This window comes from Helicoverpa zea, chromosome 26 (assembly GCF_022581195.2).
Source record: "Helicoverpa zea isolate HzStark_Cry1AcR chromosome 26, ilHelZeax1.1, whole genome shotgun sequence".
Taxonomy (NCBI): Eukaryota; Metazoa; Arthropoda; class Insecta; order Lepidoptera; family Noctuidae; genus Helicoverpa; species Helicoverpa zea.
In genome coordinates, this window is record NC_061477.1 from 398,980 (window position 1) to 414,442 (window position 15,463).

General features: G+C 41.7%; 1 protein-coding gene across 1 annotated transcript in view; it reads right to left on the reverse strand.

Annotated features, from left to right (window-relative positions):
• Positions 1-4,535: 4,535 nt before the first annotated feature.
• The window catches only part of LOC124643134, a 213,865-nt gene continuing 202,937 nt past the window's right edge, over positions 4,536-15,463 (reverse strand). The window contains 3 exon segments of the mRNA XM_047182001.1: positions 4,536-5,024; positions 5,274-5,329; positions 8,045-8,224. Coding sequence (XP_047037957.1) covers positions 5,001-5,024; positions 5,274-5,329; positions 8,045-8,224 — 260 coding nt within the window. The 3' untranslated portion in view covers positions 4,536-5,000.

A 15,463-nucleotide genomic window follows, 5' to 3' on the forward strand; every position in this document is an offset into this window, starting at 1 on the left:
ATTACAACAAAAAGCACCCTGTGCTCCTGGATGCGAAACATAGCGTCACTAAACTCTTAATGAAACATGAACACTTACGTTTATTTCATGCTGGTCCACAGGCACTGCTCGCAGCCATTCGTGAGGAATATTGGCCAATAGGAGGAAGAAACCTAGCTCGCATTACTACCAAGCAGTGCGTTGTATGTACGCGCCTGCGAGGTAAATCTGTCGAACCAATTATGGGCGATCTGCCAGCCGTAAGAACTGACTGTAGCTTTGCATTTAGTTCATGTGGGGTAGACTTTGCGGGGCCATTTAGAATTTCCAGCCGTAAAGGTCGAGGAAACCGCATAACAAAGAGTTATTTATGTTTGTTTGTGTGTCTAACCACTAAGGCGGTTCACCTAGAGGTAGTCAGCGACCTCACTTCTGAAGCATTCATTCTATGTATACGTAGGTTTGTGGCCAGGAGAGGTAAACCCTATGCTATCTATTGTGATAATGGTCGTAACTTCATAGGTGCATGCAATGAGCTGGGTAGAATGTTGCAAAAGAGCCAAGATTCGGTCTTCAATTATTCGGCGAACGAGGGAATCCGCTTTGTGTTTGGGCCTGCATATTCGCCCCATTTTGGAGGAATATGGGAGGCGGGCATAAAATCATCAAAATACCATTTAAAACGAGTAGCTGGAGAGGCCTGTCTGACTTTCGAGGAGCTGGCCACCTTATTTTCACAGATCGAGGCCATCCTAAACTCCCGTCCCCTCTCCCCACTCTCGTCAGATCCAAATGATCCCACTCCTCTCACCCCAGGGCACTTTCTGGTGGGCAGGCCACTGACTGCCGTCCCGTCGCCACCCATCACAGCTCTGCGGCCCAACCGTTATGAGCTCATAGAAAAAATCCGCCAACAGTTTTGGTCCAGGTGGCAGAAGGAGTTCCTGGCCGAGATGCAGCAGCGGTCCCGGTGGAGGACTCAGCAGCAAGGCCTCAACTGCGGGGACCTCGTGCTTCTACGGGAGGCAAACCTGCCTCCGCTCCAGTGGCGCTTGGGGCGCGTCACGCGCCTACACCCCGGCCCGGATGGCGTCAGCTGGGTAGCGGACGTCACCACCACCAAGGGGACGGTCACTCGGGCCGTCCGCACCATGTGTCCCCTCTTCCGGGACACGTCGAGTTGAATCCTTCAACGCCTGGGAGGATGTTACGGCCTGCGCCGCCTGGCAACACAGTCGGGCGGCGGGGCAAAATGCTGGGGAAGCGCGTCCCGCGCTCCCTGGCAACACCGAGGCGCCCGCCGCGCATCACGCCACCTGCGCGCGAGCCAATCGCAGGCGGCGATTCAAACTGCGCCTTGCGTCATCCAACGGGAGGCCGCCACGGTGACGCCGGCGCGCTGGAGAAGGGGCGACGACGGAGGCGTCGAGAGCGGCGCTCGTCCACTTGCCTTCACGGGCCGTCGAGATCAACACCACTGCCGATACGTAACGGGTCCAACGAATCTCTGCAGTCTAAATTGTATAACTTAATCTCGAGTGAATAATTCATTGTAAAGTTTTAATAATTAATATAAACCAGTAATAAGTGTGCATTCGCATTTTTTATTTGATCACGCAAGCGCGTACATTACTATTAATACACATTTACCTACCTAATCACATCATCGGCCACGGCGGCTGTTCTCATACAAAGAGATCAGCCACCTGCGCAAGACATTACTGCACAAGCATTTGCTTGGGCACAGGTGCACTCACTATTCCTTTACTCTCATGGCGCGATAGGACGGCAATCTGAGACCACCGGAGAGAGACCTGGCTATCTTGTTTAGTATTTGCAGCAATATAAAATTCAGAGTGTACAAGACAGAGTAGTTTTATAGGTTTAGATTGAAAAGAAGATTATTTCTTACATTTGTTTATTGCAATGAAATATACATATAACTGGATACAGAGAAGCGTTATCATACAAATTGGCCTATATATAAGCGTACATAGTAATAGTATATAGTAGGTATACCCATAACATATATAAATATACAAATACAATATTATGGATGGGATTCATTTGGTCTAAGCATATTCTACAGTATCAAATATATAATTTTCTTTTCGATATATATAATATTCTATGTGTTAGGTACAAAGTTAGAAATGGTATTGTAATAAGAAAATTATTAAATAAATGCAGATCAAAATTCGAAATCGACTAACATTTCATAGTAAAATTATACGTAGATACCTATAGCTGTAAATGTTTGAATATAATAAAAAAAACTCATTTTATTGTTGAATTCATTATAGATCAATAATCCAGAAAATTATTAAAATGAGATAAAATTATTCACTGCAGGTCAATTAGCATACATAATTATATTAAAACGAACCCGAATTCATGCAATTCATATAAAACGGATTCATATTTAAATTCTTTCTGCCCAACACACAGGATTAGATTGTAAACAGTATCTAAAACTCGTTGATATATATACTCGTGTTATATTACACACATAAAGGGAGAAATTACCCTTTTTTATATAAATACATAAGCTGCTAACAGCTTTGGAATAATTATTTATAATTCATAGCGTTATCATGCAAATAGCAATGGATAGCAATTGCAGTTGCATTTCTAAGTTTCCTAGACTTACCACAAAGAATCCAGAAAATTAAGTATGTTAAATAGAGCTAAAGATATAGAAGTCGCCCTTGGCTGAATTATGGGTATAAGCTGAATATAACTAAGCTCTGAAAATTTCAGTGTCCTAAGAAATTACGTCACTGTCCTGTAGCAGCCTTTGTCGAAAGATATGCAAGAAGAACTCGGAAAAAACAATGTGCGTACAATTATGTATAGGGAATTACTTTTATCTCTGCCTTAATGTATTGAATAACTGTTTTGATGAGCAAGCCATCAATATTCATCATCTTCGTAGCCTTTTTCTAACTATGTCGGGGTCTACTAGCCGAATGCAGCTGAGTAGGTACCATTGTTTTAGAAGGAGCGACTGCCTATCTGACTTCGTTGCCCGGGCAACCTGATAAGCCTAGGTAAGACTGGTATCATATTCATCATCGTTCGATATTGATAAACGAATTTTAATGTCAATCAAAGATCAAGTGAAAAATCAATGGTCATTGTAACAACAACTGCTATCAATTGCTTGTTGCATGATATTTTCACCAACATCGTACACAAGGATAATATACCTTTTTCGTCAATAATGTATACAGTATTAATTCAAATGTATGTTTTAATAATATTTGGATAAACTGATGAATTCCATGATTGCCAAGTTATTGTAGGTAGGTATACGGTAGTTAGAATGTATTGATTACCTAATTGCGTAGTTTTATTTATTTCCCTTTTATAATGCGCTGTATTTATAACCTAATTCCACAGGAAAATATTAATATCATCAATAATATTAAAAGTTATGATATCATTTCTAAATATTTCCTCATAAATACAGAACAGGGTACATTTTTATGGGTACTTATGAATTTCGTATTATTTCAAAGTAAATGTAATAGAATTGAAATTTGAATTACTTTGTAAATGAATAAGATATTGTTTATGTATAGTAATCGAAAGTTGATTTATTAATATCCGTTGCCGATATATTCTATAAATAGATGTACAAAGTGTGTCAATTATCATACCTAATCACATTAAATGAAATACGTTAATATACTAGTTAACACATGTCGATTAACATGAAGAAAAAACTTGAGAGGGATCAATCTTTTATTATTTATTATGTAGAAATTAAATACGAAATTAAATAACTGGCTTTCTATGAGAGAGAGAAACACGCGCACGGCACGACATCTATTAGCAAAAACTCTCGCCCCTGTACGCAAAAATAAAAATTTTGAAGGTAGGAAAGGAAACCGAATGTGTGCTTCCAGGCTTATTTTGATAGCTAGCCGGGGTCATTGACACTTGCGTACTTTATATTCTCTGCTTTACGCATGATGTTCTAAATTATATATGATACGATTTAATGTGACTGGGTATGACACACCTTTTATATTGTAATATGGTCACCATGTTATACTTTGCTAATTGATAGTAAGTTTTTGTTCTTATTTCTGCCTAAAATAATACGAACTTATTTTCTACCTCAAAGTCAAGATTCTCATATCAGCATTGTTTTGGACTATGTACCGAGTTTCCCATAAAATATTATAATATACTGCTGTTATATAGAAATGTAATTAAAACAATTCTAATAAAAAAGACAGAGAAAAATACTGCTATTCTTTATTTTATTGTGTAGTAAGTATATACGTATATGATGAAGTATATAAGTTTTTTATAATGCAAGCAAGTCCGTGTGATATATATTGTATTGTGCTACTCAACATTGAACTGTAGTTTGTGCCCAAATCAGAAGTCTCATGTCTTTTGAGTAAGCATTTTATAATTATTTTTAACATAGCCTTAAGCGACTACTCAATACCACTAAATAACAACTATTAAGCTTTAAATATATACAAAAACGACGAGAAAAAAGTAAAAAAAAATGGAAATAAAAAATAAAACATAAAATGTATACACAAAATCATATATAATAATTCATACATTATTGTTGTCACTTATATACTAGAACCACAAGATTATTTACATCGACAGCTAAGGTATAACTTAATCTTTGTAACATCGACATGACAGACAATAATATTAACTTCAGCTAGTCAATCACAATAGTTCTTACGTATGGAATAATCATCTTTATAATACTAATTTAATGCAGTACTTACAATCGTAACAAAAAACAATATATAATAATATTTATTATTACATACAAAATATACAAAGTTCGTGCTGGTTACAAACGGAGATACGGTTACAAAAATATGTTGTTATTTGCGACATCGTCGGGAACGGCTGAGCCGTTTTTGGTGAAGTTTGTTAGGTTGGTTAGTCGTGTTTCGTTCGTGGGCCAGCCAGAGTTAGTAGTGCCACGGAGTGACGTCGGCATTAATTATTTATCTTCAATAGTCGCGGCCCCGGGATCACCCGCCATTGCTCGGTTGCTCCTGGGAAATACAAAAATGTTTATTTTACTATATATCCTTAATTATTATTAGAAATAAATGCTAAACTGAGTTTTTTACGGCAGAAGTTTAGTACAATAAAAATATTATTTTTACTGCTGGGTCAACGTAGAAAGGGTTCAAAATTTAAATGATATCTCGAGAATTAAGCACATTAAAGAACGGAGTATACATATTTGAATAAAGTTTACAAAGATACCTATCAAGGATGTTTTGAGTATAAATATTCACCTGTATAGACGAATCCAGTCCTGTCTTTGGGAGAGCGATTTCCTCCGTCGTGTGATCTGAAAGTAAAGTTTAGTTACAGTTTAGTTAGAATAACTTACAAAAATTGTAGGCCTTTAGCAAGTATAAAACATGTATGTTGATATTATCGAAATATTTGCAAATAAAATGTGTGTAGGTATCCCGTCTTTATTTGTAAGTTGTAATTCGATGAAAGGTATGTTTTAGTTTCATATTAACATAACATCTAACCATTTTTTAAGGACTTGCGAAGATTTTGCACATTTTATGATGTCATAGACATATCAGGTTGAAACTGTTATTTGATTGAATGATTAGGTCGAGTGTTGATTTAACAAGCGTTACTCGACGTCCATCTAGTTATAGTAAGTTCAACTCAGTCGTGCGCGCGGCCTTATGTGTGGGTAACCCTTGTACATATACGGTGACTTTGTGTGCGTGACAAGAGGTACAGTCGGGTACAAATACAGTTATTTAGGGGTTGTATACGGCTGTTTAAAGAAAAACGTTATTACGTAATTTAATGTTTATTTATTTATAATGATTCTGAATCGCTACTTGAAAAATCAAATGATGAATTTTCGGATTCGCTACCCTTCAAGGTGAATTATAAATTCTGACTCCATGTCAAAATGTCTATAGTATTCTTCTTTTTTCTTTTGTACATGTCGACAAGTATTATACCACATCCCTTCATCAATTTGACTTAAACGTTAATTTATGAGTTTCATTATTTCCGTCTTATTTTGGTCGACATTATGCGAAGCAATATTATTTTTTAAAATTCCCCACACATTTTGTTTACATTATTATACTAGATTATACGTTTTTTGTGTGATCAAGTGGAGATCAAAGGGGGAGGCCTATGTTCAGCAATGGACGTCCTATGGCTGAGATGATGATGATGATGATGATACGTTTTTTTACATTCTTAGTCCACACTTTTATTTATTGTCCGCGTACCCCGAGCTAGAAAATATGTAAGGAGTATTTAATTCATCTTAGATATTTCACCTCATTTATTTCTTAGATATTGTCAATGTCAATTTGAAAAGACGTATGAGAAAATAATGAAATATATATTTAGGTAATAATAAAAAGCTTTGAATGTTGTTTAATTTTTTGAAACGCTTTACCTGACTCCTTAATAATTTCTTCGTGAATAACTAGTATTTTCGTAAACGACTGTACCCATAACAAAAAGCGATAAGAACACGTCATCCTCGGACGACGTCACTGTCACACGAATGAAAGTTGTATATTTACAAGCCAACGCACACATAGGGCCGCGCGCAAATCTGAGTTGAACTATCTATAGCTGATTGTAACATTTGCTTCGGGTCGGATTTGCTGTTCGACATATACTGTCGAACCGACAATGTCGGTCGCGGCGTCAAGTGTGGACGTACAACGAATCTACAACGATTACTGTTAGCAAATCGAACATCAACGAAATGCTCTTACGCGCTTGTTAGAGGTTAGTAAGTCGGTCCACACTAGACAAATTGTGTTCGGCTCATGCTCCGCTTGTGCTCGGCTCTCCTAGCGTAGACGCAGCTTAAGTAATATATACCCGCTAGCGCCAGTGCCCTGAGCGCGTCGTTCTGCTCCCGCAGCGCGGCGAGCTGCTCCCGCGCGGCGCCGCCAGCCCGCCCGCCAGCGGCGCCAGCCGCGTCGCTAGCAGTACATACCCGCTAGCGCCAGTGCCCTGAGCGCGTCGTTCTGCTCCCGCAGCGCGGCGAGCTGCTCCCGCGCGGCGCCGCCAGCCCGCCCGCCAGCGGCGCCAGCCGCGTCGCTAGCAGTACATACCCGCTAGCGCCAGTGCCCTGAGCGCGTCGTTCTGCTCCCGCAGCGCGGCGAGCTGCTCCCGCGCGGCGCCGCCAGCCCGCCCGCCAGCGGCGCCAGCCGCGTCGCTAGCAGTACATACCCGCTAGCGCCAGTGCCCTGAGCGCGTCGTTCTGCTCCCGCAGCGCGGCGAGCTGCTCCCGCGCGGCGCCGCCAGCCCGCCCGCCAGCGGCGCCAGCCGCGTCGCTAGCAGTACATACCCGCTAGCGCCAGTGCCCTGAGCGCGTCGTTCTGCTCCCGCAGCGCGGCGAGCTGCTCCCGCGCGGCGCCGCCAGCCCGCCCGCCAGCGGCGCCAGCCGCGTCGCTAGCAGTACATACCCGCTAGCGCCAGTGCCCTGAGCGCGTCGTTCTGCTCCCGCAGCGCGGCGAGCTGCTCCCGCGCGGCGCCGCCAGCCCGCCCGCCAGCGGCGCCAGCCGCGTCGCTAGCAGTACATACCCGCTAGCGCCAGTGCCCTGAGCGCGTCGTTCTGCTCCCGCAGCGCGGCGAGCTGCTCCCGCGCGGCGCCGCCAGCCCGCCCGCCAGCGGCGCCAGCCGCGTCGCTAGCAGTACATACCCGCTAGCGCCAGTGCCCTGAGCGCGTCGTTCTGCTCCCGCAGCGCGGCGAGCTGCTCCCGCGCGGCGCCGCCAGCCCGCCCGCCAGCGGCGCCAGCCGCGTCGCTAGCAGTACATACCCGCTAGCGCCAGTGCCCTGAGCGCGTCGTTCTGCTCCCGCAGCGCGGCGAGCTGCTCCCGCGCGGCGCCGCCAGCCCGCCCGCCAGCGGCGCCAGCCGCGTCGCTAGCAGTACATACCCGCTAGCGCCAGTGCCCTGAGCGCGTCGTTCTGCTCCCGCAGCGCGGCGAGCTGCTCCCGCGCGGCGCCGCCAGCCCGCCCGCCAGCGGCGCCAGCCGCGTCGCTAGCAGTACATACCCGCTAGCGCCAGTGCCCTGAGCGCGTCGTTCTGCTCCCGCAGCGCGGCGAGCTGCTCCCGCGCGGCGCGCTCGGCCTGCGCGCGCGGCGCCGCCGCCAGCGCGCGCCGCAACGCCGCCGCCAGCCCGCCCGCCAGCGGCGCCAGCCGCGTCGCTAGCAGGGCTGCTGACCCGCCGCACTCTATAGGGTGAAATAACAGTTACAGTGTGTTCATTATTTATTATTTTTTTCGTCCTACTGCTGGGCTGTGGCCTACTCTCACTCGGAGAAGAATTAAGCATTAACCACCACGCTTGCTTTGCAGGTTAGTGATTTCTGAATTTATAGTCCAGGTTTACTCAAGATGTTTTCCTTCACCTTTTTTGTTCTTTTGTTTTTTTTCCCCTTTCAAGAGTGTTAAAAATGCTTGTGCACGGGCTGGAGCCAATTGTATAAGGAGAATAACTAAATTGAAAAGGTCGATAATAGAATAGATGAAGTTAGTAACTTTCGGGTCATACGACAGGTGTTGAGGATAGTAGCAGGCCTCTGTCACTCTCGGTACTTGCGCGCGATAAATGCCTACCGCTCGCTGGGTTACCGGTAGCCCCACGCGGCTCAGGGCTTTCAATAGTATCACGCGCCGCGCGCGTTCCAATATTATTATTTTTATTTCATGGCATGTTATGCTGTTGGTTTTTATTAGTTTTTTAAGCTACCTAACAAACTGATGGATTATTTTGAGTTGTGTTGGTTTATATGCGACTATTGTAAGATTTAGAAACATTTTATATTTATGAACTTATCTAGTAATTCTATTTTTTTTATATACTTATCTACTTTATGATTTTAACAACAGAGATCATTAGGTACTTATTATACCTACTTTATATGAACTGTATTGTGAGTTTTGTAGCTCAAAACACATCTCGAGTGTAAGTAGGTACTATAGTTCTGGTCCAACTTAATGACGACTCGGAACATTACGCGTTTCGCTACGCAGAAACCAATTTTAGGTATGTATCAACACTCGACGGAGTTGTACCATATGGGGTATGGCACTTGTGCTCGAAAAATAGTTGGAAACCGCCTTTGATTTTGACGAAAGCTTTACTTAAGTACTTACCTATGCTTACGTATAGGTAATATTTAGTAATATTCACTCATTCTTCTGTGGACATTCATTCGAATAGTACGCGCCGGTCGAATAAATAGATCACCAACCTTTTTTACACTTTACAAATAAATATCATTTTAGTGAATTAATAATGAAGACTTGTGCAGTTTGTGATATGCAATTCAATGATGGCGTCCAATGCGGGAGCTGCAAGAGACATTTAGATTTTGGGTGTGCAAACATTTCCGAAGCTGGATGGAGAAAATTGGGTGCTGCTAGAATGGCACAATGGAAATGTTCCTCTTGCAGGACCTCATCACCAGCTGTGCCTGCCCCGCAACCAGTGTCTCTCGATACTATATTGGCTGAAATTCGAGACATGAAGCGCCAGTTACTTAATTTGCCGACGCTGGTGGATGACATACGTGGAATAAAAGAAGAGTTATCCGAACTTAAGGTGACATGTGAAGCAACTAGCGGAAAATTTGCTGAAATGGGGTCCAGACTTGCTGAGGTCGAAGCGAAAGTGTCTGACCTGGACAAGCTTCATGAAACTGTCAATTGTTTACAGACAGAGTTAGTAAAGGCGAAGTTTGAACTTACAGCGCATGATCAGCGGTCAAGACTAAACAATGTTGAAATCAAGGGAGTTCCTGTGAGAAAAGATGAAAATCTATTTTCAATTCTCGAAGCTATAGGCCGTAAAGTTAACTATAATTGCTCTAAAACCCAGGTCAACTACATCTCAAGGGTCCCCATGTTTAAATCCAGCGAAAAACTTATTATAGTGAGCTTTATAAATCGTTACGCGAAGGAAGATTTTATTGCAGCTGCACGCGCTGCTAAGGAATTATCAACATCTGACATCGGATTTCAGTGCACGGCCCATCGTATATACATCAACGATCATCTAAGTGTGGAACAGAAGAAGCTTCTGAATCAGGTCAAAATCATGGCAAAAGAAAAACATTATGAGTACGTATGGGTCAAGCATGGTAAAATTCATGTACTGAAAAATACTCATTCAAAAGTTTTTATTATCAGAAATGAATCTGATTTAAACAAAATTATAAATTTAAAAAAACCCCCGACCCAAAAAAAGTACGCAATTAGTATGACAAAAGGTTAAAAACGCTAAACCCTATAAAAAGCAAAAAATAACTTTTAACACTACGTAAGTACCAACTAAAGCATGTCAGACTAAACTAAATTTTGTCGTGTCGGGGGACCGCTCTAATTTATTAGCCTAACGTTAGAAGTAATTAAGTATATACTACTTATAACTGTGTATATAATTTTGTTTTATACGAAACTTGTAATTAGGTAGGTATCATTTGATTTATGTAAGTATTTTTGAAGGTAAAAAGCGGTCCCCCGACACGTCAAAATTTAGTTTAGTCTGACATGCTTTAGTTGGTACTTACGTAGTGTTAAAAGTTATTTTTTGCTTTTTATAGGGTTTAGCGTTTTTAACCTTTTGTCATACTAATTGCGTACTTTTTTTGGGTCGGGGGTTTTTTTAAATTTATAATTTAATTTTATTTCATGCTTTTTGAAGGAGCTCCTTAATTTTTTCTTCTTTCAGTTAATTTCTTTTATTTTAAGATGGGGTCGCTCTATGCGATCTCGGACAAAGGATGCTGTTTAACAATCCTCATAACATACTGGCTCTGGGAGAATTGCACAGATTGAGGAAACATAAACCTTTGGTCATTCTAGATTTTCAGCGAAGATATAAATCGGTTTATCCGTTTCATTCCGGCATTCCAGGGTTTCATCCGCCACATCCCATTTCCAGTATCAGGTTCTCGTCAATTGAAGAGAACTAGTCAAGACAAATTCAACGAGCCCAAACTCGATGGGTTTACTAAAAGGCAGTTCAGGGTTACGTCTCCTACCTTCGTGCCCTAACAGCAGACCAGCTCGGTGGTTCCAGAAGACATTAGTGTTTCAAATTTCAGATCCCACACATGCTTGCAAGTAAACTGAGCGTGTAACATTCTTCTCACACCTAACAAACGAGCTGATGACCTTGAAGACCTGAACCGATTTCCACCAAACATAGCTAAGAACACTCCCGAATGACACTCCTTTTAAACAAAAAAAACCGCATTACAATCGGATCATCCGTTTGGGAGCTACGATGCCACATACACACACACACACACACACAGACACGTCAAACTTATAACACCCCGTCGTTTTTGCGTCGGGGGTTAAAAATTGTTTAATATGCTGCCTAATAGTTGTACTTTATTTTGTACCGCACTGTCACACTTTTCCGAATTTGTTATTTATTTTAAATGCTTATAATATCGCAATATCATGTTGTAAAAGGTTTAACACCTCTGCCGCACTAATGAGCTTGACACCTCTCTTTTGTTTCGCTGTTTGTATTTCTTGTCGCGCTGTTTACATTAAAGCTGCTACGCATTACAATATGCTTTACTCGCTCACACTTGCGTGCACCGCGCATTGTTGCTTGCTTTCTCGCACAGTTGTTTACGACTTAAAGTCGTATGATTCTGCATGTAGCGCTTACTTTATTAATTTTTACCCTCTACGCATGTATTTTATATTATTTCGACATATTTTAAACTCTAATTTAATAACATGTTTTATTTTAGAACATTGTACTGATTTATATTCTATTACTATAGTTCGGCCATTCAGAGAATGCGTTCCTGACACGTCGCGATTGAACTGACGACGTAATAACATTCATTGATTATTGATATAATAATGTTGTTTTAATGCTCCTCAATTGTTAAAACGGTAAACAACCAGCAAAAATATTTTTATCGTAACTGCAACGCCATTGCAAAGTTACGTCGTCAGTTCAATCGCGACGTGTCAGGAACGCATTCTCTGAATGGCCGAACTATAGTCATATTTGCAATGGCGGGTAATCTAAGCATATACTACCAAAACGTTCGCGGGCTACGAACAAAGAGTGATATTTTCTATCGTCAAATGTTATTAAACTCTTATGATATTATAGTCCTTACTGAGACTTGGTTATTGGATGGGGTTTTGAGCTCTGAATTCTTTGATGAGAGGTATATAGTATGGCGTCGAGATCGTGATTATGCTTTGACCGGGCAGTCGCGTGGTGGGGGTGTTCTTATAGCTACTCGTAGGGACCTATCCGTTATTTGTCAACCTACTTTTCATTCTACAGCGGAGGACCTTTGGCTAAGTATACAATTAAAGAGTTCTAAAACACGGAATTATATTAACTTGCATATTTGTGTTATTTATTTATGTAAACAAAACTTAGGTCATTCTTTTTCATCGCAACTTTCTAATTTCCTTTCAAATTTAAATCAAATTGTTATTAGTAACACTTCAGATACCTTTCTCGTTCTTGGCGATTTTAATATGAGCGGAATAAACTGGGTCCCTTCCGAAAATCTATCGCTAGTCCCGTTAAATCCTAATAGTCATGATGAACTTTTGTTAAACGACGAACTGTGTACGCTCGATTTTGGTCAATATAATACCGTCCTAAATAAGTTTGGTAAAATTCTGGATCTAGTCCTATCAAACCAAAGGGTCGATGTTGCTGAGTGTTCTAGTTCATTGGTTCCTATCGATGCCTACCACCCGGCACTACTGGTTAATGTTGATTTCGTCGTAACACCCCTATTAGAGTGTGCACCGCGGACCCAATATTTATTTGATAAGGGTGACTATGACTCCATCAGCAGTGAAGTTTCTATGACGGACTGGGAACTCGAGTTCTCGTCGCGTTCAATTGATGACTCGGTGAAATTTTTTAATAAATTTATTTTTAATTTACAAACAAAATATATTCCGCAGAAGGTATTTCGTAATCAAACTTACCCAACTTGGTATAACTCGTCACTTATCAGAACAATAAAAGAGAAATATAAGCACTTTAAAAAATTCAAAAAATATGGTAATAAAGCTGATGAAACAGAATTTAAATTTCTTCGTGAACGAGTTAAATTACTTGAAGCTGAGTGTTATGAAAAGTATTTGGATCTTACGGAAAAATCTATTAAAAATAATCCTAAATATTTCTGGACCTTTGCAAAGAAACGTTTTAAAACGAATGCTATCCCTAGTACTTTAAACTTTAATAACGAAACTCTACGCTCCGGTGAAGCTATATGCGAAGCATTCTCTACGTATTTTCAATCCACTTTTCTCGATGCCAGTTATAACAGAAGACCAACGTCCGCTCTCCCTATTTTCACCGAATCCTCTAACTTATCATCAGATATTTGTAAAATCCAGGTAAATGTTGACGAAATCACTAACTTGCTCCGCAGGTTAGATACAACCAAAGCTCCTGGTCCGGATAATATCTCATCCAAACTTTTAGTAAGATGTGCACCTGCGATTGCCCTACCTATTTCAATTCTCTTTAGAAAATCCTTGGATGTGTGTATTGTTCCTAAACTATGGAAAACGGCGTTTATAACGCCTGTGCACAAAAAAGGAGTAAAAACGGACATTGTTAACTATAGGCCGATTTCGAAGCTATGTATAATTGCCAAAGTCTTCGAAAGGATTATTTATAATCAAGTCTATTCTGCTCTAAAAAATTCTTTCAGTCCTTTCCAACATGGCTTTTTAAAAGGAAGGTCCACCGTTACTAACTTAATCCTACTTAATGATTATATCACTGATGCTATGGATAAGGGTAAGCAGGTCGATGTCGTCTATACTGATTATAGTAAGGCTTTTGACCGAATCGATCACAATATACTTTTATCGAAGCTTCAGGGTATGGGAATACGCGGAGACTTACTTAGATGGTTTTCTTCTTATGTCGAGGAAAGATCTCAAGCTGTTGTGTTGAATAATTATATGTCTAGCTGGGTTCCTATACCTAGTGGCGTCCCCCAAGGGTCCTTGCTCGGGCCTTTACTATTTATAATCTATATAAACGACATCGATGCTTGCCTGAGTTCATCCAAGTTACTGTGTTTCGCCGATGACATGAAGATCTATGCCACAATATCATCTCCTATGGACGTGATAGCACTTCAGAATGATCTAAGATGCCTAGAAGAATATTGTTGGAGAAGCAAGCTTGATCTCAACCCTGCGAAATGCTCGGTCATTACATATCTTTTAGTGGCCACACCGCGAGTCGAGCTGCGACGAGTACCGCTGCCGGATAACGTAAACATTGATAATCATAAGTTTGAACTAATCTGTGCTTCTGTTTACATACAAAATCGATTTTTATTTACGTGTTGTACTGTTTATATTCCACCGCAAACTGATGAAAACGAGTATATGCTAATGTTTAGTTTATTAGAAAAAATATGTATTAGGTATAGAAATAATTTAATTATATTAGGAGATTTTAATTTGTTCTCGTGCAATATTACGGTTTGTAATTATTATGAATATTTTATTGCGTTCTGTGAATTTAGTCAGTGTAATACGGTGCCTAATTGCAACGATAGGCAGTTGGATCTCGTGTTGAGCGCGCGCAGTGGTGTGACCGTGAGCGCGGCGGATGAGGGGCTGCAGCCCGTGGACGCGTACCACCCGCCACTCGCGGTTAGCGTCGAGATTGCCGCGTCTTCGCGGCGATTGCCCGCGGCCCCCGCGATGTCTGCGCCCGCGGTGTCGCCTGGTACACAGCGCGATTATCCGATAACGCGTAAACAATGGAATTTTCACAGAGCCAACTTTAACCATTTATATTATTTAATTTCAAATATAGACTGGAGTGATATATATTGCTTAAATGATCCTGATGAAGTATTAAAATTATTTTATGAAAAGATTTATGAGGCTTTCGACGTCTGTGTACCTCTGAAGCGGCCTAATCTAAATGGAATGAGGTATATTTATCCTGTGTGGTATACACCAGAGATTATTAGGGAAATCAAATATAAACACCAATTGCATAAGAATTATAAGGCGAGCAAATTACGTAGTGACTATGACTTATTCGCGCGTAGTAGGGCAATAGTGAAAGCTGAAACGGCACTAGCACACGATCGATATTGTGATCGTGTACAAAGTCACCTGACAAAGGAGCCACGTGCGTTTTGGGGCTACTTAAGATCGAGAAAAAGTAACTCGAGCAAACAGAAGTTGATCAAAGAAGGACGCATATTATCAGATTCGGAAAGTGCGCGTGAGTTTGCGCAGTTCTTTCACTCCGTATACAATCCAGAGCCGGCCGCGCTGAGTGCGTCGGCTGCGAGCGCGGCGCCAGGGCCGCCTCCGGGTGCGCGGGTACACCTGGCGCCGCTGCACCGCGCCGACGTGCATAGCGCGCTAGCTCGGCTGCCGCCGAAGCGCTCTGCGGGACCTGACGGTATACCAGC